General features: G+C 40.9%; 1 protein-coding gene across 1 annotated transcript in view; it reads right to left on the reverse strand.

The window, feature by feature from the left end:
* MUC19 (mucin 19, oligomeric) overlaps positions 1-24,908 on the reverse strand; it is a 207,261-nt gene that overhangs the window by 58,332 nt on the left and 124,021 nt on the right. Inside the window, 36 exon segments of the mRNA XM_030939700.1 lie at positions 226-283; positions 430-483; positions 750-794; positions 1,422-1,475; positions 1,707-1,751; positions 1,901-1,954; positions 2,486-2,539; positions 3,144-3,197; positions 3,346-3,399; positions 4,689-4,742; positions 9,575-9,628; positions 9,749-9,802; positions 10,377-10,430; positions 10,587-10,640; positions 11,510-11,563; positions 12,524-12,577; positions 12,694-12,747; positions 13,315-13,368; positions 13,525-13,581; positions 14,264-14,314; positions 14,446-14,499; positions 15,445-15,498; positions 15,619-15,672; positions 16,441-16,494; positions 17,376-17,429; positions 17,554-17,607; positions 18,590-18,643; positions 19,244-19,297; positions 19,446-19,499; positions 20,451-20,504; positions 20,643-20,696; positions 21,645-21,698; positions 22,380-22,433; positions 23,108-23,158; positions 23,293-23,349; positions 24,692-24,745. Of these exon segments, the coding sequence (XP_030795560.1) occupies positions 226-283; positions 430-483; positions 750-794; positions 1,422-1,475; positions 1,707-1,751; positions 1,901-1,954; positions 2,486-2,539; positions 3,144-3,197; positions 3,346-3,399; positions 4,689-4,742; positions 9,575-9,628; positions 9,749-9,802; positions 10,377-10,430; positions 10,587-10,640; positions 11,510-11,563; positions 12,524-12,577; positions 12,694-12,747; positions 13,315-13,368; positions 13,525-13,581; positions 14,264-14,314; positions 14,446-14,499; positions 15,445-15,498; positions 15,619-15,672; positions 16,441-16,494; positions 17,376-17,429; positions 17,554-17,607; positions 18,590-18,643; positions 19,244-19,297; positions 19,446-19,499; positions 20,451-20,504; positions 20,643-20,696; positions 21,645-21,698; positions 22,380-22,433; positions 23,108-23,158; positions 23,293-23,349; positions 24,692-24,745 (1,930 nt within the window).

Raw genomic sequence — 24,908 nt, forward strand, 5'->3', positions numbered from 1 at the left:
TCAGGGAATGGGTCTCATGATGCTGTGATGAAGGATCCTTAGACCCACGGTGCAAGACATAAGGAGGAAAATTTGAAAGGTCTGTACTGTATTTATTGATGTCAAATGTTGGACATCTGTTAGATTTTCCTTAATATGCCAATTCTGGGGAATTAAAAAAGTGTTTACATATTTCAGGCCAGATTCTTGGGAAGGTTTCAGGAATAGTTAATACCTTAACAGAGCTCACCTGTGATTATTTCAGCTTTTGTTGTTTCTCTTTCTCCTACAGAAGTTGTGGCCTCTGAGAAAGAGGACAACAGGACAGAAGTGATGAACAATATTTCAACACCATGGAAAACTTATGGTAGTTCTCCTACCCAGGGTAACACTGGAGGAGGATTTGTCATAGATGGATTCGTGGAGGAATCTGCCACCTCAGGGACCCACCTGTGTTGGAACTGCCAGGTGCAACAGTTGTGCCAGGAGCTACCCCCATGGTGGCTGAAACACAAAGGGTCTGAGATCATCACAGTGACTCGTGTTTGTCTTCTGAAGACCTGCCTCCAGAAGGAATCTGGGTGTATCTTTGTTATATCAAAGAGCCCTTTCACTTCTTCCTGATGAACTGAGAATTGTATGCCTTTGCTGTGACCCATAGCATTAACAAAGCAGTGGAAATAGTAATGTGCCCAAATTGAGGCCCTTCCACTGAATTTCATACATTCACTCCCATACAAGGAAATGGGGTGGTTTTCTCTCCCCTTCACTGGTCAGGCTCCCAGTTGCTTGGCCTCCTGAGGCTGCCGTGGTGCCTGCCATGGGATGAAAACCAGAACAATGTTTTCATGTGCCAAGAACACTGGAAAATATTTCACATCATTATTGCTTTTTTGAGTGAGAAAACATTTATATGGGGTATACCTGCTTCCAGAACTTACATTGTTTTCTTTCCAGAAATACACTATTTTCCAATTCCCCTACACCATAGTGGTATGTATGACTTTGCAGGAGAAATCTCTTACGCTGATTGCACCACCAGCCCCTCTTTAGAAAGTTACAGCTATGGGGCTAGATGTTGGTTTTAAGAGTTTTCCAGAATATGTTCAGTGTGAGAAAACACTGAAAGTAAATGCAAACCACTACCCAGGAAAACACACTCCCAACAGACGAGCCTACACACTCCCAACAGATGAGTCTACGGAGAGTCACAATGTATGCTAAACCCTAAGCTGTGTTCTGCTCATTCTCACCTGGGCTGGATCCAGATGGAGGAATGCTGCGGCCTTCTATTAAAGTTGTGGCCTCTGAGGGAGGAAGTGATGAATGGTGAGATCAGAATTTGGGATACTGAGAAAAGAATGAGGTTGGTATTTCATCAAAGCAGCTCTAATAACTATATTATGTGGTTAAACATGGAGATTTCCTGCTTATCAACCTACCAGTGTGGGACATTCTAGATATAGCAGTTGTCCCAGAGAATTCTTCTGTAGTAACTAAAAGTGGAAAAAGAAAGGGATCAACATGGCTTTACCTCCTAAATCAGTTGTGGAAGTAGCTATATGGCTTTAATCCACTGGAAGAACGTTCCTGAAAGCCTCTATTTTGTAAGGAAATTAAGTGACTACCACTTCATGTCCTGGCCCGCCTATCCATCACTGTTGCTACTGGGGTTCCCTTTCCGTAAAGCACACTGAATGTGGATGGGAACCCTATCTCCTCCTCACCTGTTTCACTTTCAGACGCTGAGCTCTCTGGTGTGACAGAGGTACCTTCAGGAGAAAAAAAAAAAGCACATGACACGTTCATCTTTCTGAATTTTACTCATCAATCACCTCAAGCATTTTGATACAGAGAATTTGAAAATAGAACTTGTTGACTCTAATCCCAGCATATGAGGACTGTATTTAGTCTTTCCTACCTGGTCTGGAGCTCTGTGAACTGCTGCTGACTCGAGGTGAAACCACAGTTGTACCTATTAAAGAAAGTAGAGTGAAAAAATCTTCAAATAAAACATTTCACCTTTCAACTAAGCTTTATTAAATATCTCTTTCATGTGATATTGTTTTAGGCCCTTGGCATGTATCGGTGAGCGAAATGTTCGAAGACCTCTCTCCTAATGCACCTTACATTCTAGTAGCTGGAGGACAACAATGAACAGTAAATGTAACAAAGAAGTCAGTGTGAAAGATGTTAGTAAACACTTTAGGAAAAAGGCAAATTGTATAAAAGGGTCAGGGACCCTGATAAGCAGGGGTTATCCAGCGGCTCGCCCTCATCCCTGCTACATAATAACTAGCTCTGCAAACCTGGCCTCCTGGAAATCCAGAGGGATAAGTCAGGTGAGGCCAGGGAATTCCTAGGCACACCCAGGTTTTGACTCTGGCATGTTATATTCCCAGAGGAAATGCAGGCTCCTTTCTTCTGCCCACTTTCATACCCATGTCTTCACTGCAGAGAACAGGGATTTGATAAAAGCACCAAGGCCTCAGAGTAAAAAGCTCACCTCCTGGACGTTCTGCTTGGCTGGTGTCACCCCCTACTATGGAAGCTGTGGTGCCTGAGAAAGAAAAGAAAGGAAGGGGGAAAGATTAAGGTTTGGGAGACCATACACAGTGCTGCAGGCAGACTATGTCAACCAAGGTGCCCATGTCCAGATTTTGCATGTATTTTCAGACTCGCCTGTCTTGTAACTTCCAGATTTCAGTGTTTTTCCAGAGACTACACTAGTAATACCTACAATAACAAAGAGATGGTGTCACTAGTTCAACAGTTTGTCCACTGATTTGAATAGGAATCTCAAATCCCCACTTGGAAGCAAACTATTACTCTGACACTTGCAGTGCTAGAAGTAATTCGTATTTGTCCATGCAATATTTCTTTCCACACAGTTTCACTGAGACAGTTCCCAACTATCATGTCCTTCTTTTTGGCGGGGAAATTGGAATTTTCTCCCCATATTACCTATTTATCTGTCATGGTTTTACGTTATGATGCTTTAATGAAAGCCCTTGTAAGCCCAGGAAATAAGGAGGCAATATAATGATTGTGTAATCTTTTTCTCTGAATTTTCACAATATAGCATAGACAAATCATGTAGATATTTTCAGAAGACCATTGAAGGTGTCATTAGGAATTACAGGTCTTAGTCTAATAGCACTCACCTGTGGCTCTTCCAATGCTGCTTGTTCCACTTACTCTTAGGAAAGTGGTGGCCTCTAAGGGAGACAAAGGGATAAGAGTTACCTGGAGTATATTTAAGGATTGTGGAGAAGATATGGTGCTACTCCTGCAAAAAATAATACAAAGGAGATATCTAATTATGTGAGGGCACATGGAAGATTCCATGTCAACCTGTTGACTTACCTGTCTTGGAATGGCCAGGGGCAACAGTTGTGGCAGGAACTACCCCAGTGGTGGCTGAAACACAATGGGAACTGGCATCACCACAGTGACTCCTGTTTGTCTCCTGAAGACCTGCCTCTAGAAGGAATCTGTTTACATCTTTAAGATGTCAAAGGTCACTTTCTCTGGCTGCCACTCTGATGTGTTTTCCCATTCATTAATAAACTACCAAGTTGGGGCATTATAGCTGACATCGCATGACAGCGAGACAGACAGTTTTCTCCCATACCTATTTCACTGCCAGGAATAGAAAACAAAAAATATTTGCTTTATAATAATTGTATCTATTTCTAATTACATTTTTAATTTACATATAATTTTACATATTTCCAGTGTGAGGTTTTGATATAGATATACATACATTGTATAATAGTCAAGGCATGGTCTTTAGCATAACCATAATCTCTGACATTTATCATAGCTTTGTGGTAAGAAAATTTAGAATCCTCTTGATCTGCTTTGGCTGTATCCGCACCCAAATTTCATCTTGAAATGTAGCTCCCACAATTCACATGTGTCATGGGAGGACCCGGTGGGAGATAGTCGAATCATGGGGGTGGGTCTTTCTCCTGCTGTTTTTGTGATAGTGAACAAGTCTCACAAGATCTGATGGTTTTATAAAGGGGAGGTCCCCTGCACAAGCTCTCTCTTGTGTGTTGCCACCACCATGGTGGAAGGTGTTTTGCCTTCCACCATGATTGTGAGGCCTCCATAGTTATGTGGAACTATGAGTCCATTAAACCACTTTTTCTTTATAAACTATGCAGTCTTAGGTATGGCTTTATCAGCAGCATGAAAATGGAGTGATACATCTCTCTTCAAGGTATTTTCAAATATATACTATAATACTGCTTACTACAAGCACTCCACTACACTATAGACCACCAGAACTAATGCCTGCTATCTAATTGTGATTTTGTCCCCATTGACTTATTACTAATTATTTCTATCATTTTAGGGCAAAAAAATCTATGTAGGCATGATTCCAAGATTCATATACCTCTACTTCCCAGGGTTAAAACTGCTTTTAGTTCCTACTACTATACTGAAAATATTTCAAAGTAATGTTATAGGGAAATTTCTCAAAACAATTACATTTCATTTACACCCCAACTAGAAGAGTCAACCCATTTGAAAAGTGTGTATTAAAAGGTTAAGGGAAATATTAGATTAAAAAATATATTTGTCCTTAGATTGTCCCTAAATAAATTACTTCATATTCTGTAGGAAAGCCTATTTCCAAACAAGTCATCCTGTAAATCATGATTCTTGGTAACTCCCAAATCTTGAGCTGCCATCCTCACCTGTTTTGGATTCACTTCTGGTACTGCTCCTGTCTTCTGTGAGAGTTGTGGCCTCTGAGGAAAGAAAGAGAAGAATCAAGAGGTCTAGGAAATTTGAGATGCTGGTAAAAAGTACTGAGTTGCTATTTTATTACTGAATTTCTACAAAGTTATCACCCATGCAAGATGATGATGTCTTTCTTATTGAACTACCTGTGTTGGAACCTCCTGATGAAATGGTTGTCCCAGAGAATTTACCAGAAGTCCCTAAAATGAGAAAGTAAAGGAGCTAATAGAGCAAGCAGTACTGGAATCAGCAATGTGGTCCTGAAACACTGAAAGACCTTTCTTGAAAACTTGTTTCAGAAAATATGAACCATGAATAATTTTTTTGCCAACTTACTAACGTTTTTATACTATCCCTTCCCCTGTACTCTACTGAAAAAGGAAGCTTAACTTCACTTTCCTGATTTTACTTCAAATGTTGTGCTTTCCTTGTGCTCCCAGGAAAGAGAAAAAGACTTGAACATTCTAAATGTTCTCATATCGGTAACTGGCGATATTGTGCTTATCAGATGCTGAGCAATGCCCTACTATGAGATATTTATACCTTCCCCTGCTGATTTTAAGTAGTTCATCCTACCTTGCTTTGGACTCTGTGAACTGCTGCTGACACCAAATGAAACTATGGTGGTAGCTGCTAAATTAAACATAGTGGCCGGGCACGGTGGCTCAAGCCTGTAATCCCAGCACTTTGGGAGGCCGAGACGGGCGGATCACGAGGTCAGGAGATCGAGACCATCCTGGCTAACACGGTGAAACCCCGTCTCTACTAAAAAATACAAAAAACTAGCCGGGCGTGGTAGCGGGCGCCTGTAGTCCCAGCTACTTGGGAGGCTGAGACAGGAGAATGGCGTGGACCCGGGAGGCGGAGCTTCCAGTGAGCCGAGATCCGGCCACCGCACTCCAACCTGGGCGACAGAGCGAGACTCCGTCTCAAAAAAAAAAAAAAAAAAATTAAACATAGTGACACTCTGCATGAGAATATACCAGTCACCCATCTCATATTATGGAAGCATTTCCTCTGTGCCTGACATCCTCTTCTCAGAGAAAAGAATAGACAAAGGTCTCTGCCTCATGTGATTTACGTTTACGGGAGAGGGAAAACATGAAATACACAAGAAGTGTAATAAATATGTTCGAGAGATGGCAGCAGGTGATAGTGCTATGCAGAGTGGTGATGAGCAGAGCAGGGAGAATCAGGGTTCTGGGGAGGCTGCTGCAGGTCAGTGGGCCTCAGACAGGTGTCCAGAGAACTAACACTGTCACACAGGCCATGGGACAATGCCTGACTTAGATAACCCAGTGTCTGAAACTCCTTAGCAGAACTACTCAGGTTGGCCAGAATACATGTTGACCTTCCAGACAAGAATTAAGCCCCTTCCTTGGCTCCGTTTCTCATTTATGTGTTATCCTGAGCACAAAACGGCAATGATGAGAACTCTGAGGCCTGGGACTGATGAAGCTTACTTCCTGGAACTTCTGATCTGGTGGTCCTGACCCTCTGGTGGAACTTGTGGCCTCTGAGAGAAAAGAAAGCAAGGATGCATCTACAATATGGGAAGTACAGGGTTATGTAACCCTAGGAGCCTGTCACCCGAGCAGGCATGGTGTAGCATTCCCTGTGTGCTTTTTGACTTGCCTGTGTTGTCGTTCCCAGGTTCCAGAGTCTTTCCAGAGAATGCCCCAGTGGTAGCTATTAAGAAAGAGATGGGTAGTCATGGGTCAGTACCTTATCATCATCAAATGGGCAAAGAATAACAACCTCAAAGTGGATAAATCTGTATGCCTGTTCAATATTTTGGGAAACTGGGCTTTAAATCCCAAAAGGTCATCCATATGCTCCTCATTTAATATCCTTCCCATGGTATATTACCAAACGAACTTTTACTTATTGGGTCTCCATTTCTCCAGGTTTCAGGAACAGGGTCCTAGCAGCTATCACCCTAGATTCTTTATATAACTATCAAATGGCTGCATTATTATCTTGGGAACTAGTGGGAGGGTTGTTTAAAGTATAGAAATAAATTTAATTTTGAGTTTCTGATTTGCTATTACTGATTTGCTAATTTTGAGTTTCTGATTTGCTCTTACTTTCAATAGCAAAACCACAGTTACTTTTGCACCAACCTAATATAATTAATGAATGAAGGTAAGATTTTACCTAACAATTCTCAATGTTGCAGAAATGGGTAGCGTGCATACATTTCAAGCAATAACCTTTAATGGATATTATTAAAAAGTGAGTCCAATGACCCAGCAATGCTCACCAGTGGTTATTCCACCTCTTGTTTTTGCACTTCCACCTAGGAAAGCTATGGCCCCTGAGAGACAGAAAAATGGAAAGGCATATTAAGAAACATTCAAGAAAAATGAAAAGAACATGATACAACTTCTTGAAAGAACAGCTCCAGAGGAGACATCGAATATCGAAATACGGGCAGAGCTCAGAAGGTTCCCTGGCAACATGCAGACTCACCCGTGTTGGAACTGCCAGGGGCAAGAGTTGTGGCAGGAACTGCCCTAGTGGTGGCTGAAACAAGGAAAAGTGGGATCACCATGGTGATCAACTTTTCCCTTTCCTGTAGGCCTGCCTCTAAAACTACCCATATCTATCTTATTTATAAATGGTGCTTTCCATGATCCTCCCTGATGTCATGTCCTGTATATTTTCTCCATATCCATTTTACTAGCAAAACAATCAGAAGGTCCAGTTCCTCAACCTAAGGCAATATTTCTGGTCTTCCATCAGGAGACAGGTGGTGGCCCCCATGTTTACCACTTTACTCCCCAGAATGTGGAAGACAAAAACAATTTTCCTGGGACTCTTACACATCAAGAATATATTTTACATTTCTGTTGCTTCTGAGGTTTGAAAACCACTATTTCAGTATGTTTCTACGGCTCATTTCAGTTAATTCTTCTGCCCTAGATAAAAACTGTTTATAGTTCCTAGTAATACCCTTGCAACATTTCCAAGTATCCTCACAGGAGAAACATCTCAGAACAAATGCAACAGAAATCTCACTTTAAAAGAGGCTATTGGTAAAGTTTTATAAACAGTAAAATCTAAAGAAAATTCTGTGGGACCTGAGATGCATTATACTTAAATAAATGCATAATATTCTGCAGAAAAGTCCATGCCCAAACAAGACATTCTAATGAGAGTCAAGATTCATGGTAATATGTGAATTATGGGCTGCTCATCCTCCCCTGCTCTGGATTCAGTTCCTGTACTGCCCCTGCCTCCTATGAAAGTTGTGACCTCTGAGAAAAGGAAGAATAGGATCAAGAGGTCTGGGAGACACTGGCAAAAAGCATGAGTTGCTATTTTATGATTGCAGCTCTACAAAGTCATCATGCATTCAAGATGAGGATTTCCTTCCCATTCAACTACCTGTGTGGGAACCTCCAGATGTGATTGTTGTCCCAGGGAATTCACCAGAGGTACCTACAATGAGAAGGTAAAGGAGCTAATAGGACAAACAACACTGGAAACAGCAATGCTGCCTTGATCCACTGGAAGACCTTTCCTCAGAATCTCTGTTTCCGAAGGAAATGAACCATGAATGGGTTTCCCTGCAATGTATGCACTACTGTTTTTTTTTTTCTTTTTTTTTTCTTTTTGGTACTATTTCTTCCATCACAGCCTACTCAAAAAGAAGGAAGTTTAAATTCACTTTACAGATTTCATGTCCAGTGACTTGGCTCCCTGGTGTTCCAGGAGCAAGAGAAAGTCTTGAATATTCTAAGTGTTCTCCTTTGTGGAACAGGTAATACTGTGATTACCATGTTTTTAAGAATAAACACATAGGAGACATTTATAGATTCCTTTAGTGTTTTTCTGTAGCCTGTGCCAACTGGCATGGGATCCTGTGAACTGCTGCTGACAGGAAGGGAAACTGTGGTGGTAGCTACTGAAGTGAAAAGACTGACATTCTACATAAGAATATGCCTGTCACGACTGGATTAAGAAAATGTGGCACATATACACCATGGAATACGATGCAGCCATAAAAAAGGATGAGTTCGTGTCCTTTGTAGGGACATGGATGCAGCTGGAAACCATCATTCTCAGCAAACTATCCCAAGAACAGGAAACCAAATACCGCATGTTCTCACTCCTAGGTGGGAATTGAACAATGAGATCACTTGGACACAGGAAGGGGATCATCACACACCAGGTCCTATTGTGAGGGCGGTGGGGAGGGATAGCATTAGGAGATATACCTAATGTAAATGAGGAGTTAATGGGTGCAGCACACCAACATGGCACAGGTATACCTATGTAACAAACCTGCACGTTGTGCACATGCACCCTAGAACTTAAAGTGTAACAAAAAAAAAAAAAGAAAAAAGAAAAAAAAGAAAATGCCTGTCATTTCTCTCATATTCTAGATGCATTTCTACTGTGCCTGATAGTCCTGTCAGTTAGAAGAAAGGTCTCTGCCTCATGTGATTTACATTTGTGGGAGAGGGAACAGATGAAATAAACAAGAAATGTAAAAAACATGTTACTAAGATAGTAGCAGGTGATTGTACTTTGCAGAATCATGATGAGCAGAGTGGGGAGAATCAGTGTTCCAGGAAGGCTGCTGCAGGTCAGTGGGCCTCAGACAGGTGTCCAGGGAACTAACACTGTCATACAGGCCATGGGACAATGCCTGACTTAGATGGCTCAGTTTCTGAAACTCCTTAACAGAACTACTCAGGATGGTCAGAATACATATTGTGCTTTCAGACAAGAAGTAACCGCCTTTCCTTGGCTGCCATTCTCATTTATGTGTTCACCTCAGCACAACAGGGCAGTGAGAAGAACCCCAAAGTCTGAAAATGATGAAGCTTACCTCCTGGAGCTTCTGACCCAGTGACCCTGACCCCTCCTGTGGAACTTGTGGCCTCTGAGAGAAAAGAAAGCAAGAATGAAGTCTGCAGTATGGGGAGTGCAGGGTTATGTAACCCTAGGAGCCTGTCACCCGAGCAGCCATGGTGTAGCATTCTCTGTGTGGCTTTGAACTTACCTGTGTTGTCATTCCCAGGTTGCAGAGTCTTTCCAGAGAATGCCCCAGTGGTAACTATTAAGAAAGAGATGGGTAGTCATGGGTCAGTACCTTGTCATCATCAAGTGGGCAAAGAATAACAACCTCACAAATGGGTAAATCTGTATGCTTATTCAGTATTTCAGGAAACTGGGCTTTAAATCCCAAAAGGTCATCCATATACTCCTCATATAACATCCTTCCCACGGTATAGTACCAAAGGAATTTAACTTATTGGGTCTCCATTTATCTAGATTTCAGGAAGAGGCTCCTAGCAGCTATCACTCTAGATTCTCTACATAACTGTCCAATGGCTGCATGATTACCTTGGGAACGAGCGGGATGGTCTGCTTAAAGTGTATAAATAAATTAAATTTTGAGTTTCTGATTTGCTATCACTGAGTTGCTATTTTTGAGTGTCTGATTTGCTATTAATTTCAACAGCGAACCTGCAGTTACTTTTGCACCAACCTGATATACTTAATAAATTAAGGTAAGATTTTACCTAACAATGTTCCATGTGGAAAAATATGTGACATGCATATATTTCAAGCAATAATCTTTAATGGATATTTTTAAAAAGTGAGTGCAACGACCCAGCAATGCTCACCGGTGGTTATTCTACCCCTTGTCGTTGCACTTCCACCTAGGGAAGCTGTGGCCTCTGAGAGACAGAAAAACAGGGAAGTCATATTAGGAAATATTCAAGGACCATGAAAAGAACATGATGCAACTTCTTGAAAGAACAGCAGCAAAGGAGACATCGAACATCGAAATATGGGAGGAGCTCTGAAGGTTCCCTGGCAACCTGCAGACTCACCTGTGTTGGAACTGCCAGGGGCAAGAGTTGTGCCAGGAGCTGCCCTGGTGGTGGCTGAAACAAAAGGAAGAGTGTGATCACCATGATGATCAACTTTTCCCTTTCCTGTAGGCCTGCCTCTAAAAACTATCCAGACCTATCCAAATTATTTATAAATGGTACTGTCACTGATTCTTCCTGATGTGGTACCCTGTATAATTCTCATTATCCATTTTACTAGCAAAACAATCAAGAGGTCCAAATCCTCAACTTGAGACCATGTGTCTGGTCTTTATCAGGACACAGGTAGTGTCCCCCTTATTTACTATTTTATGCCCAGAATATGGAAGACGAAAACAATTTCCCTGGGACTGTAATGCATCAAGAACATGCTAAACATTTCTGTTGTTTCTGAGGCATGAAAAACACTCTTTAGGAATGTTTCTAAGGTTCATTTAAGTTTTCTCTTCTTTTCTAGATCAAAACTGTTCATAGTTCCCAGTAATGCCCTGGCAACGTTTCTATGAAACCTCACAGGAGAAACTTCTCAGAACAAATTCAATAGAAATCCCACTATAAAAGAGGCTATTGGTAAAGTTTTAGAAAATATAAAATCTAAAGGGAGTTCTACCAGGCCTAAGATTCATTATCCCTAAATAAATGCATAATATCCTGCAGAAAAGTCCACTCCCAAACAAGTCATCCTAATGAGAGTCAAGATTCACGATGACATGCGAATTATGGGCTGCTCATCCTCACCTGCTCTGGAGTCAGTTCCTGTACTGCCCCTGCCTCCTGTGAAAGTTGTGGTCTCTGAGAAAAGAAAGAATAAAAACAAGAGGTCTGGGAGACACTGGCAAAAAGCATCAAGTTGCTATTTTGTGATTGCAGGTCTACAATGTCATCATGCATTCAAGATGAGGATTTCCTTCCCATTCAACTACCTGTGTGGGATCCTCCAGATGTAATTGTTGTCCCAGGGAATTCACCAGAGGTACCTACAATGAGAAGGTAAAGCAGTTAATAGGACAAACAACACTGGAAACAGCAATGCTGCCTTGATCCACTGGAAGACCTTTCCTCAGAATCTCTGTTTCTGAAGAAAATGAATCATGAATGATTTTCCCTGCAATGTATACACTATGGTTTTGCTACTGGCTACTTTTTCCATCACAGGCTATTTAAAAAGAAGGAAGTTTAATCTGACTTTACAGATTTCGTGTCCAGTGACTTGGCTCTCCAGTGATCCAGGAGCAAGAAAAAGTCTTGAACATTCTAAGTGTTCTCCTTTGTGGAAAAAGTAATATTGTAAATATCATGTTTATAAGAATAAACACATAGGATATGTTTATAGACTCCTTTAGTGTTTTACTGTAGCCTGTGCCAACTGGCATGGGATTCCGTGAACTGCTGCTGACATGAAGGGAAATGAGGGTGGTAGCCATTGAAGTAAACAGAGTGACTTTCTACGTAAGAATATGCCTGTCAGTCCTCTCATATTCTGGAACCATTTCCACTGTGCCTGACAGTCTTCTTTCAATGAGAAGAAGAGACAAAGGTCTCTGCCTCATGTGATTTACATTTGTGGGAGAGGGAACAGATGAAATAAACAAGAAATGTAAAAAACATGTTACTAAGATAGTAGCAGGTGATTGTACTTTGCAGAATCATGATGAGCAGAGTGGGGAGAATCAGTGTTCCAGGAAGGCTGCTGCAGGTCAGTGGGCCTCAGACAGGTGTCCAGGGAACTAACACTGTCACACAGGCCATGTGACAATGCCTGACTCAGATGGCCCAGTTTCTGAAACTCCTTAACAGAACTACTCAGGATGGTCAGTTGTCATGCTTCCAGACAAGAAGTAACCGCTTTTCCTTGGCCACCATTCTCATTTATGAGTTCACCTCAGCACAACAGGGCAATGAGAAGAATCTCAAAGCCTGGGAAGGGCGAAACATACCTCCTGGAGCTTTTGACCTAGTGGTCCTGACCCCTCCTGTGGAACTTGTGGCCTCTGAGAGAAAAGCAAGAATGAAGTCTGCAGTATGGGGAGTGCAGGGTTATGTAACCCTAGGAGCCTGTCGCCTGAGCAGCCACGGTGTAGCATTCCCTGTGTGCTTTTTGACTTGCCTGTGTTGTCGTTCCCAGGTTGCAGAGTCTTTCCAGAGAATGCCCCAGTGGTAGCTATTAAGAAAGAGATGGGTAGTCATGGGTCAGTATCTTGTCATCATCAAGTGGGCAGAGAGTAACAACCTCATAAATGGATAAATCTGTATTCTTATTCAGTATTTCAGGAAACTGGGCTTTAAATCCCAAAAGGTCATCCATATACTCCTCATATAATATCCTTCCCATGGTATAGTACCAAAGGAATTTTTACTTATTGGGTCTCCATTTCTCTAGGGTTCAGGAACAGGGTCCTAGCAGCTATCACTCTGGATTCTCTATATAACTGTCCAATGGCTGCATGATTACCTTGGGGACTAGAGGAAATGTCTGCTTAAAGTGTATAAGTAAATTAAATTTTGAGTTTCTGATTTGCTATCACTGATTTGCTATTTTTGAGTTTCCAATCTGTTATGATTTTCAATAGCAAAACCACAATTATTTTTGCACCAACCTGATGAATGAAGGTAAGATTTTACCTAACAATGCTCAGTGTTGCAGAAATGGGTAGCATGCATACATTTCAAGCAACAACTTTTAATGGATATTTTTAAAGAGTGAGTCCAATGACTCAGTAATGCTCACCGGTGGTTATTCTACCTCTTGTCGTTGCACTTCCACCTAGGGAAGCTGTGGCCTCTGAGAGAGAGAAAAACAGGGAAGTCATATTAGGAAATATTCAAGGACCATGAAAAGAACATGATGCAACTTCTTGAAAGAACAGCAGCAGAGGAGACATCGAACATCGAAATATGGGAGGAGCTCTGAAGGTTCCCTGGCAACCTGCAGACTCACCCGTGTTGGAACTGCCAGGGGCAAGAGTTGTGCCAGGAGCTGCCCTGGTGGTGGCTGAAACACAAGGAAGAGTGTGATCACCATGATGATCAACTTTTCCCTTTCCTGTAGGCCTGCCTCTAAAAACTATCTAGGCTTATCTGAATTATTTATAAATGGTACTTTCACCGATTCTTCCTGAGGTGGTACCCTGTATAATTCTCGTTATCCCTTTTACTAGCAAAACAATCAGAAGGTCAGGTTCCTCAACCTAAGGCAATATTTCTGGTCTTCCATCAGGAGACAGGTGGTGGTTCCCATGTTTACTATTTTACTTCCCAGAATACGGAAGACAAAAACAATTTTCCTGGAACTCTTACACATCAAGAATATACTAAACATTTCTCTTGCTTCTAAGTCATCAAAACCACTCTTTAGGAACGTTTCTAAGGTTCACTTAAGTTTTCTCTTCTTCCCTACAACAAACTGTTCATGGTTCCTAGTAATACCCTGGCAACATTTCTATGTAACCTCACAGGAGGAAGTTCTCAGAACAAATGCAATAGATATCTCAGTATAAAAGAGGCTATTGACAAAGTTTTAGAAACTATAAAATCTAAAGGAAGTTCTACTGGGCCTAAGATTCATTATCCCTAAATAAATGCATAATATTCTGCAGAAAAGTCACTCCCAAACAAGTCACCCTAATGAGTCAAGATTCACAGTAACATGCGAATTATGGGCTGCTCGTCCTCATCTGCTCTGGATTCAGTTCCTTTACTGCCCCTGCCTCCTGTGAAAGTTGTGGCCTCTGAGAAAGGAAAGAATAGGATCAAGGGGTCTGGGAGACACTGGTAAAAAGCATTGAGTCACTCTTTCACGACTGCAGCTCTACAAAGTCATCATCCATTCAAGATGCAGATTTCCTTCCCATTCAACTACCTGTGTGGGAACCTCCAGATGTAAATGTTGTCCCTGGGAATTCACCAGAGGTACCTAAAATGAGAAGGTAAAGGAGCTAATAGGACAAACAACACTGGAAACAGCAATGCTGCCTTGATCCACTGGAAGACCTTTCCTCAGATTCTCTGTTTCAGAGGGAAATGAACCATGATGGTTTTCCCTCCAATGCATTGACTATTGTTTTGCTACTGACTACTTCTTCCATCACAGCCTATTTAGAAAGAAGAAAGTTTAATCGCACTTTACAGATTTCATATCCAGTGACTTGGCTCTCTGGTGATCCAGGAGCAAGGAAAAGTCTTGAACATTCTAAGTGTTTTCCTTTATGGAACAGGTAATCCTGTGATTATCATGTTTTTAAGAATAAACACATAGATGTTTATAGCTTCCTTTAGTGTCTTTATGTAGCCTGTGAGAACTGGCATGGGATCCTGTGAGCTGCTGCTGACACCAAGGGCAACTGTGTTGGTACCAATTGAAGTAACCAAAGTGACATTCTACATAAGAATATGCCTGTCACTCACCTCATATTCTAGAAGAATTTTCACTGTGTCTGACAGTGAGAAGAAGAAAGTCTCTGCCTCATGTGATTTACATTTGTGGGAGAGAGAACACAGGAAATAAACAAGAAGTGTAACAAATATGTTTGACAGATGGCAGCAGGTGATAGTACTTTGTGGAATCATGATGAGCAGAGCGGGGACAATCAGGGTTCCAAGAAGACTGCTGCAGGTCAGTGGGCCTCAGCTAGGTGTCCAGAGAACTAACACTGTTACACAGGTCATGGAGCAATGCCTGACATACATAAGCCAGTGAATCAAATTCTTTAGCAGGACTACTCAGGATGGTCAGAATATATGTTGTGCTTCCAGGCAAGAAGTAACCCCCTTTCCTTGGCCCTCATTCTCATTCATGTGTTCACCTTAGCACAACAGGGAAATGAGGAGAACCCTGAGGTCTGGGACTGACGAAGCTTACCTCCTGGAGCTTCTGATCTGGTGGCCCTGACCCCTCCTGTGGAACTTGTGGCCTCTGAGAGAAAAGAAAGCAAGCATGAAGTCTGCAGTATGGGGAGTACAGAGTTATGTAACCCTAGGAGCCTGTCACCCGAGCAGCCATGGTGTACCATTCCCTGTGTGCTTTTGTACTTGCCTGTGTTGTCATTCCCAGGTTCCAGAGTCTTTCCAGAGAATGCCCCAGTGGTAGCTACTGAGAAAGAGATGAGTAGTCACGGGTCAGTATCTCATTACCATGAAGTTGGCAAACAGTATCAGCAAATAAAGAGACACGGTTTGCATACTTATTTATTATTTCAGTAAACTGGGATTTTTTTTTTTTTTTTTTTTTTTTTTGAGACAGAGTCTCACTCTTACCCAGACTGGAGCATAATGGCACAATCTCAGCTCACTGCAACCTCCACCTCCTGGGCTCAAGCCATCCTCCAGCCTTAGCCTCCCAAGTAGCTGGGACTACAAGCACATGCCACCACGCCCAGCTATTTTTTGTCTTATTATTATTTGTAAAGACAGGGTTTCACCATATCACCCAGGCTGGTCTCAATCTCCTTGGCTTAAGTGATCCTCCCACCTCGGTCTCTCAAAGTTCTGGGATTACAGGCATGAGTCACCATGCCCGGCTGTAAACTGGGCTTTTTATGCCTAATAGTAATCTGCATATTCTTCATAAAATATACATGTGACAAAATATTTACCAAGTAATTTTTTACTTGTTGGGCTTTCTTTCTTCTAGAGTTCACGACTAGATAGATAGAAGCTAACTCTATCTCACAGCTTCTGTTCAAAGCTGTTCAAAGCAGAAGAAATAAGAACAAAATCTGAGAATCTGAAACCTCAGTCAATGAATAATGGTAAGATTATCTTTAATAATCCTCAGTATTGGAGAAATGATTAGCATGGATACATTTCAGTCTGTAATCCTTTGGGGGTATTAATGGCAGGTGAATGCAATGCTCACCTGTGGCTAATCCACTTCTTGTGGTCCCACTTCCTCTAATGTATGTTGTGGTCTCTGAGAGAGAGAAAAACAGAGAGGACATATTTGGAAAATATTGAAAGGCCATGAAACAGATATATTATTCATGGATAGAATTGCACCAAATGAGGCATCTATGTAAAGATCCTTGAAGAGTTTCCTGACAACCTGTAGACTCACTTGTATTGGAACTGCCAGGGGCAAGAATTGTGCCAGGAGTTATCCCAGTGGTGGATGAAACATCAAGAGGACTGTGGTCATTATGGTGCTTATGTTTCTTCCCCCCAAAGATCTGGCTCTAGAAAGAATCTAAGCATATCATCACTATATCCAAAAAACTCTTTTTCTGGTTCTTCCCTGATGATAGGCCAGATGTATTTTCTCATTAACAAATTTATTATCAAACTAGTAAGAGTGATCAATTTCTCAACATGTGGCAATAGTCTTGGAATTCCATGAGAGGAAGACAGGTGGTTTCCTCCCATATTCATTGGTTTTACTTTAAAAAAATTAAGCTTAATGAGAATTTTAGACATTCATAAAATAATTATTATTTGTATTGCTTTGGGTCATAGAAACCTTTACCAGGCATGATTTCAAGGTTCGTTTACCTTGTCTTTACTTCCCAAGAACAAAACAACTGTTTTAAGCTCATACTAAAATCCTGGAAGTGTTTATAACCTTATAGGAGAAATTTATCAAAACAGATTCAGGAGGCATCACATTCAAAAGACACTATTGGTAATTTGTGTGTATTAAAAAAAAAAAATTAAATGTAAAAAAACGTTCTTCGGGCTTAGATTCATTTTCCCAAAAAAAGAAATGCACAATGTTCTGCAGGAAAGTTCACTTCTAAACAAGTCATAATAATAAAAGTCATAATTCAAATAACTCCCAAATCATGGCCTGCTCCTCACCTGCTATGGATTCAGTTCCAATACTGCCCCTGCTTCCTGTCACAGCTGTGGTCTCTGCAGGAAAAAGAGAATCAAGAGGTGTAAGGAATTGAAGATACAAGGAAAAAGTTATTTTATGATTGCAGCTCTAAAAAGTTATCATACATTCAACATGAGGATTTCCTTCTTGTTGAACTACCTGTGTGGAAATCTCCAGATGTAATGGTTGTTCCTGGGAATTCACCAGAAGTACCTAAAATGAGAAGAGTAAAGGTGCTAATAGAGCAAAGAATAGTAAAAGAAGTTATATGATCCTGAACCACTAGAGGCCTTTCCTAAGAACATGTGTTTTGGAAGGAAATGAACCGTGAATGACTATCCCTTTATTTCTTTGCCCCTCAACTGAACATTGTTGCTTCTGGGGTTCCCTTTCCATAGATCCCAGAGAATGTGAAAGGAGACTTTATCTCCCCCTCACCTGTTGAACTTCCAGAAGCTGGGCTTCCTGATGTGACAATGATGTGTTAAGAAGAAAAAAGCAGACTACCTTCTATCTTTATAAATATTTCTCATCAATTACTTCAGGTATTTTGATATTCACATGTTTAAAAAAGAACTCTCTAACTCTAATATTGCCATGTGATGACTTTATTCAATCTATTCTACCTGGCTTGGAATTCTGACTTCAGGTGAAACTATAGTTGTACCGATTAAATAGAATGAACTACTTCAAAATAATTTATTTCATCATTCCACTAATATTTATTAAGCATCTCTTCTGTGTAATATTGTTTAGGACCTTGGGATGTATCAGTCAGCAAAATGTTCAAAGATCTTTCTCCTAATGCACCTTACATTCTAGCAGCTGGAGGCCAGCAACGAACAAGAAATATAATAAATAAGTCAGTGTGAAAGATGTTAGTAAACCCTTTGGGAAAAAGGCAAATTGTATAAAAGGCAAATTGTATGCCCTGATTGGTGGGGGGTATCCAGCAGTCTGCCCTTATGCCTGCTACATAATAACTAGCTCTGCAAGCCTGGGCTGCTAGAAATCCAGAGGGATAAGCCAGAAGAGTCCAGGGAATTCCTAGGCACAACCAGCTTTGTGACTCTGGCATGCTGTGTTCCCAGAGGAAATGTGGGCCCCTTTCCTCAGCCCACCTTCACATCAATGTCTTCACTGCAGAGAACAGGGATTTGATAAAAGCACCAAAGCCTCAGAGTAAAAAACTCACCTCCTGGACGTTCTGCTTGGCTGGTGTCACCCCCTACCATGGAAGCTGTGGCCCCTGAGAGAGAGAGAAAAGAAAGGAAAGAGTGAAGACCAGTTTTTGAGAGAGTACACACGGCGCTGTGGGCAGAGTATGTCAATAAAGGTGCCCATGTCCAGATTTTGCATGTATTTTCAGACTTGCCTATCTTGTAACTTCCAGGTTTCAGTGTTTTTCCAGAGACTACAACGGTAATACCTACAACAAGAAAGAGATGGTGTCACTAGCTGAACTCTATTTCCACTTGGTTTCTATAGGAATCTCAAATCCCCACTTAGAAGCAAACTATTACTCTGAGACTCACAGTGCTAGAAGAAATTCATATTTGTCCCACGCAACATTTCTTTCCACAGCAATTTTACTGAGACAGTTATCAACTATCATGTCCTTCTCGTTGGGGGGAAGATAAGAATTTTCTCCCCATATTACTTATTTATCTGTCATTGGTTTGACATCATGATGGTTTAGTGAGGGACTTTGTAAGCTCAGGAAATAAGGAGACTGTCTAGTCTTTTTTATGAATTTTCTCAATATAGCATATACAAATCATGTAGATATTTTCAGAAGACTATTGAAGGTGTCATTAGGAATTACAAGTCTTAGCCTAGCAGCACTCACCCGTGGCTCTTCCAACACTTGTTGTTCCACTTACTCTTAGGAAAGTGGTGGCCTCTAAGGGAGACAAAGGGATAAGAGTTACCTGGAGTATATTTAAGGATTGTGGAGAAGATATGGTGCTACTCCTGCAAAAAATAATACAAAGGAGATATCTAATTATGTGAGGGCATGTGGAAGATTCCATGTCAACCTGTTGACTTACCTGTCTTGGAACGGCCAGGGGCAACAGTTGTGGCAGGAACTACCCCAGTGGTGGCTGAAACACAATGGGAACTGGCATCACCACAGTGACTCCTGTTTGTCTCCTGAAGACCTGCCTCTAGAAGGAATCTGTTTACATCTTTAAGATGTCAAAGGTCACTTTCTCTGGCTGCCACTCTGATGTGTTTTCCCATTCATTAATAAACTACCAATGCAGTCAAAGGGGCAAAATTTGGGGATTACACCTGACATTCCATGAGAGCAAAACAGGTGGTTTTCTCCCATACTTACCCATTACACTGCCAGAGGTAGAAGACAAAAAATTCTTTATTTCATGATAATTTAATCTATTTTTACTTTTCTTTCTAATTTTTATGTAAGTATACATATTTCTGGGGGTTGTATGGGAGGTTTTGATATATGTATATATTATGTAATAATCAAGTCATGATATTTAGCTTATCCATCATCTCACTTATCATTGCTTTCTGAGCAGAACATTCAGAACCTTCTTGTCAAGGATATTTGAATGTACACCATAATATTGTTGACCATAGGCACCTCACTGCTACAAAACACCAGAACTAATTACTCCTAATTGCTCCCCATTGACCTAATACTATAATTATTTCTCTTGCTTTGGAGGCAAGGAAACATCTATGCAGGCATGTTTTTAAAGTTCATTTGTGTTATCCCTACTTCCTGGAATCAAAACTGTTTTCTAACCTCTCCTATTACACTGGAAATATTTATACATTATATTATGTGGAAATTTCTCAAAACAATTACATCCCATTTACACCTCACCTAGAAGAGTCAACCCATTTGAAAAGAGGATTTTAGGATATTTATAGGGAAATATTAAATTAAAAATATATTTGGCCTCAGTTACATTGTCTATAAATCCATATTTCATATTCTGTAGGAAAGCCTACTTCTAAGTAAGTCATCCTCATGAGAGTTATGATTCATAGTAACTCCCAAATTGTGGGCTGCTCTTCCTCACCTGTTCTGAATTCACTTTCAGTGTTGCCCCTGCCACCTGCGAGAGTTGTGGCTTCTGAGGAAAGAAAGAGGAAAATCATGAGGTCTGGGGAATTTGAGATATGATTTAAAAACATTGAGGCGCTATTTTATGACTGCAGCTCTACAAAATTATCATGCACGCAAAATGGAGATTTCCTTCTCATTGAACTACCTGTGTGGGAACCTCCAGATGAAATGGTTGTCCCAGAGAATTTACCAGAGGTACCTAAAACGAGAATATAAAGAGCTAACAGAGCAAGCAGTACTGGAATCAGCAATGTGGTCTTGAACTATTGGAAAATTTTCCTGACAACGTCTATTTTAGAAAAAATATACACTATAATTTTTTGTGAACTTATTGTTTAATGTTCTCGCACTGACTATTCCTTCCACTGTACCCTAGCAAAAAAAAAAAAAAAGAAGGAAGCTAATTTCACTTTACTGATTTCACTTCCAGTGATGTGGCTCCCTGTCACTCCAGTGGGAAAAAGAAGGAAACATTTTGATATTTCCAATGTTCTTATTTGTATAACTGGTGATAGTGTGATAATCAGGTATTTAAGAATACACTTATGTCAATATTTTTACATTTCCATGGTGTTTTAAGTAGCCTCCTTGACTTCGTTCAGACCCAATAAACTGCTGCTGACACCAAGTGAAACTGAAGTAAACAGTGAGTCTCTACATGAGAATATGCCTGTCACTTATCTCATATTTTGTAAGCATTTCCTCTGTGCCTGACATCATCCTCTCAGTGAAGAGAACAGACAAAGTATCTGCCTTGTGAGATTTGTGTTTGTGAGAGAGGAAATAGAAAATATGCAAAAGTGTAATAAACATGTTAGAGAGATGGCAACAGGTGATAGTGCTTTGTGGAATCATGATGGCCTGAGTGGGGAGAATCAGAGTTCTGTGGAGGCTGCTGCAGGTCAGTGGGTCTCAGCTAGGTGTCCAGAGAACTAACACTATCACACAGGCCATGGAGCAATGCCTAACTTAGATGACCAAGTGGCAGGAATTCCTTAGCAGGACTACTCAGGATAGTCAGAATACATGTTGTGCTTCTAGACAAGAAGTAACCCCCTTTCCTTAGCCCCCATTCTCATTTATGTGTTCACCTCAGCACAACAGGGCAATGAGGAGAACCTTGAGGTTTGGGACTGGCGAACCTTACCTCCTGAGGCTTCTGTTCCAGTGGCTCTGACCCCTCCTGTGGAACTTGTGGCCTCTGAGAGAAAAGAAAGCAAGCATGAAGTCTGCAGTATGGGGAATACAGGGTTACATTACCCTAGTACCCTAGGAGGTTACGTCACACCTGTGCAGCCATGGTGTAGCATTCCCTGCGTGCTTTTTGACTTGCCTGTGTTATCATTCCCAGGTTCCAGAGTCTTTCCAGAGAATGCCCCATTGGTAGCTATTAATAAAGGGATGGGGCAATGGGGGGTCATTACCTCATTACCATGACGTGGGAAAAGAGTATTAAGCAAATAAATGGACACAGGCTGTATACTTATTCATTATTTCAATAAACTGGCCTTTAAATGCCAGAAACTAATCTCTACACTTCTCAGATAATATTCTTCCCATGGTCTATTTACCCAATTTTTTTTTAACTTATTAGGCTTCCTTTTCTCAAGATTTCATGAATAGGGAGATAGAAGCTAACTCTAGATTTTCTATGTAACTGTCAGTCAAATGGCTGCATGTTTACCTTGGGGGGCAATAGAAGAGTCTGTTCAAGCACAAGAAATAAGAATGAAATTTGAGATTCTGTATTTAGTCAGTGAAAAATGGCAGGAACTTTCCTAACAATGTTAATATGGGAGAAATGAGAGTACAGATACTTTTCAAGCCACAGGCTTTATTGGATCTTATTAGCAAGTGAGTGCAATGAACCAGTAATGCTCACCTGTCGCTATTCCACCTCTTGTCTTTGCACTTTCTTGTAGGGAAGTTGTGGACTCTGAGAGACAGGAAAACAGAAAAGACATATTTGGAAAATATTCAAAGGCCATGAAACAGATAGGGAATTACTCTAATAAACAATAACACCAGAAGAGATATCTAATTATGAGAGGAGCTCTGAAGAGTTCCCTGTCAACCTGCAGAACCATTTAATTCTCAATGCAATCAGAGGGGCCAGTTCTTCAGCTTGAAGCAATATACATTCCATGAGAGGGAGAGACACAATTTTCCATACTCACCAATTTACTGCCAGGAATGAAACACAAAAAATTAAGTTTGCTGGCAATTTGAGATGTCAAGAAAGTACTAATAATTATATTGTTTTTAGGGCATGGAAACCTCTATGTACATGTATTTCTAGGATTCATTCACATTATCTCTCCTTCCCTGGATCACAAATGTTTTTTGCTCCTACTAATATCCTGGCCATACTTACATATAACATTACAGGAGAAATTTCTCAGAACAATTACAAGAGCCATTTCACTTCTAATAGGATATTGGTAAATTTTGGGGAAAATATTTAATTTAAAGGCAGAACTATTTGTGCTAAGATGCATTGTCCAGAAATAAATGCAAAATATTCTGTAGGAAAGCCCACTTCCAAACAAGTCATGCTTATGAGAGTCATGATTCACGGTAAATCCCAAATCATGAGCTGCTCCGCCTCACCTGCTCTGGATTCAGTTCCAGTACTGCCCCTACCTCCTGTGAGAGTTGTGGCTTCCAAGAAAAGAAGAAAACAAAGAGGTCTGGGGAATCTGAGATACTGTGGAAAACTATCACAGTGCCAGTTTTTTATTGCAGCTCTGCAAAGTTATCATGCATTCCAGATGAGGAACTCATTCCCATTCAACTACCTGTGTGGAAGCCTCCAGATGAAATGGTTGTCCCAGAGAATTCTCCAGAAGTACCTAAAAAGAGAAAAATAAAGGAGCTAATAGGACAAATAATACTGGAATCATCAGTGTGTTCCTGAACCACTAGAAGACCTTTCTAATTTCCGAAGGAAATTAACAATGAATAATTTTTCCCCAACTATTGACAGATGATTTGCTATGGATTATCCTTTCCCCTGCAGCCTATTCAAAAACAGTAATAGCTTAAATTCAATTTAAAAGGAAGGATACTTAAATTCACTTTACTAACTTCACTTTCAGTGATGTAGTTTCCTGGTGTTCCTGGAGGAGGAAAAATGTCTTGAACATTCTAAATGTTCCTGTTTGTGTAACTGATAATATTGTGATAATCAGATATTTATACCTCCCGCTGGTGATTTTAAGTAGTTCATCCTACCTGGCTTGGGACCCTGTGAACTGCTGCTGGCAACAGGTGAAACCGTGGTCGTAGCTGTTGAAGTAAACAGAGTGACACTCAAAATAAGCATATACTTGTCACTCATCTTATATGCTGTAAGCAATCCTTTGTACCTGACATTCTCTTCTCAGTGAAAAGAACAGACAACAGTCTCTGCCTTGTGAGATTTCCATTTGTGGGAGAGGGAACACAGAAAATAAACAAGTATAATAAATATGTTCAATAGATGTCAGCAGGTGATAGTACTTTGTGGAATCATGAGGGGCAGAATGGAAGAATTGGGGGTTCTGAGGAGGCTGCTGCAGGTCAGTGGGCCTCAGCCAGGTGTCCAGAGTACTAAAATTGTCACACAGGAAATGGAGCAATGCCTGACTTAGATAACTCAGTGATAAGGTTTGACTCTCAGTCCCCACTCAAATCTCAGGTTGAATTATAATCCCCAGTGTTGGGGGAAGGAACTTGGTTGGAGCTGATTGGATCACAGAGGCTGGACTTCCCCCTTGCTGTTCTTGTGATACTGAGTTCTCACAAGAACTGCTTCTTTAAAACTGTGTAGCACTTTCTCTTTCACTCTCTGTCTCTCTCCTGTCACCAAGTGAAGATGTACTTGCTTCCTCTTCGCCTCCCACCATGATTGTAAGTTTCCTGATGCCTCCCCAGCCATGCCTCCATACAGCCTGCAGAACTGTCCATCATTAAACCTGTTTTCTTTATAAACTAACTAGTCTCAGGTAGTTCCTTAAAGCAGTGTGAGAATAAACTAATATAACCAGTTTCTGAAATTCTTTAGCAGAACAACTCAGATCAGAATACATGTTGTGCTTCCAGTTAAGAAGTAATTGTCTTTCCTTGGCCCTCATTCTCGTTTATGTGTTCACCTCAGCACCCCACAACAGGGCAAGGATGAGAATTCTGAAGCCTGGGACTGATGAAGCTTACCTCCTGGAGCTTCTGATCCAGTGGTCCTGACCCCTCTTGAGGAACCTGTGGTTTCTAACAGAAAATAAAGCAAGAATAAAGACTGCAGTATGAAGACATACAGGGTTATGTAGCCCTAGGAGCCTGTCATCTGAGCAGCCAAGATGTAGCAGCCCAGTATGCTTTTGGATTATCCTGTTTTGTCATTCCCAAGTTCCAGAGTCTTTCTAGAGAAGCC

This window comes from Rhinopithecus roxellana, chromosome 10 (genome assembly GCF_007565055.1).
Source record: "Rhinopithecus roxellana isolate Shanxi Qingling chromosome 10, ASM756505v1, whole genome shotgun sequence".
Taxonomy (NCBI): domain Eukaryota; kingdom Metazoa; phylum Chordata; class Mammalia; order Primates; family Cercopithecidae; genus Rhinopithecus; species Rhinopithecus roxellana.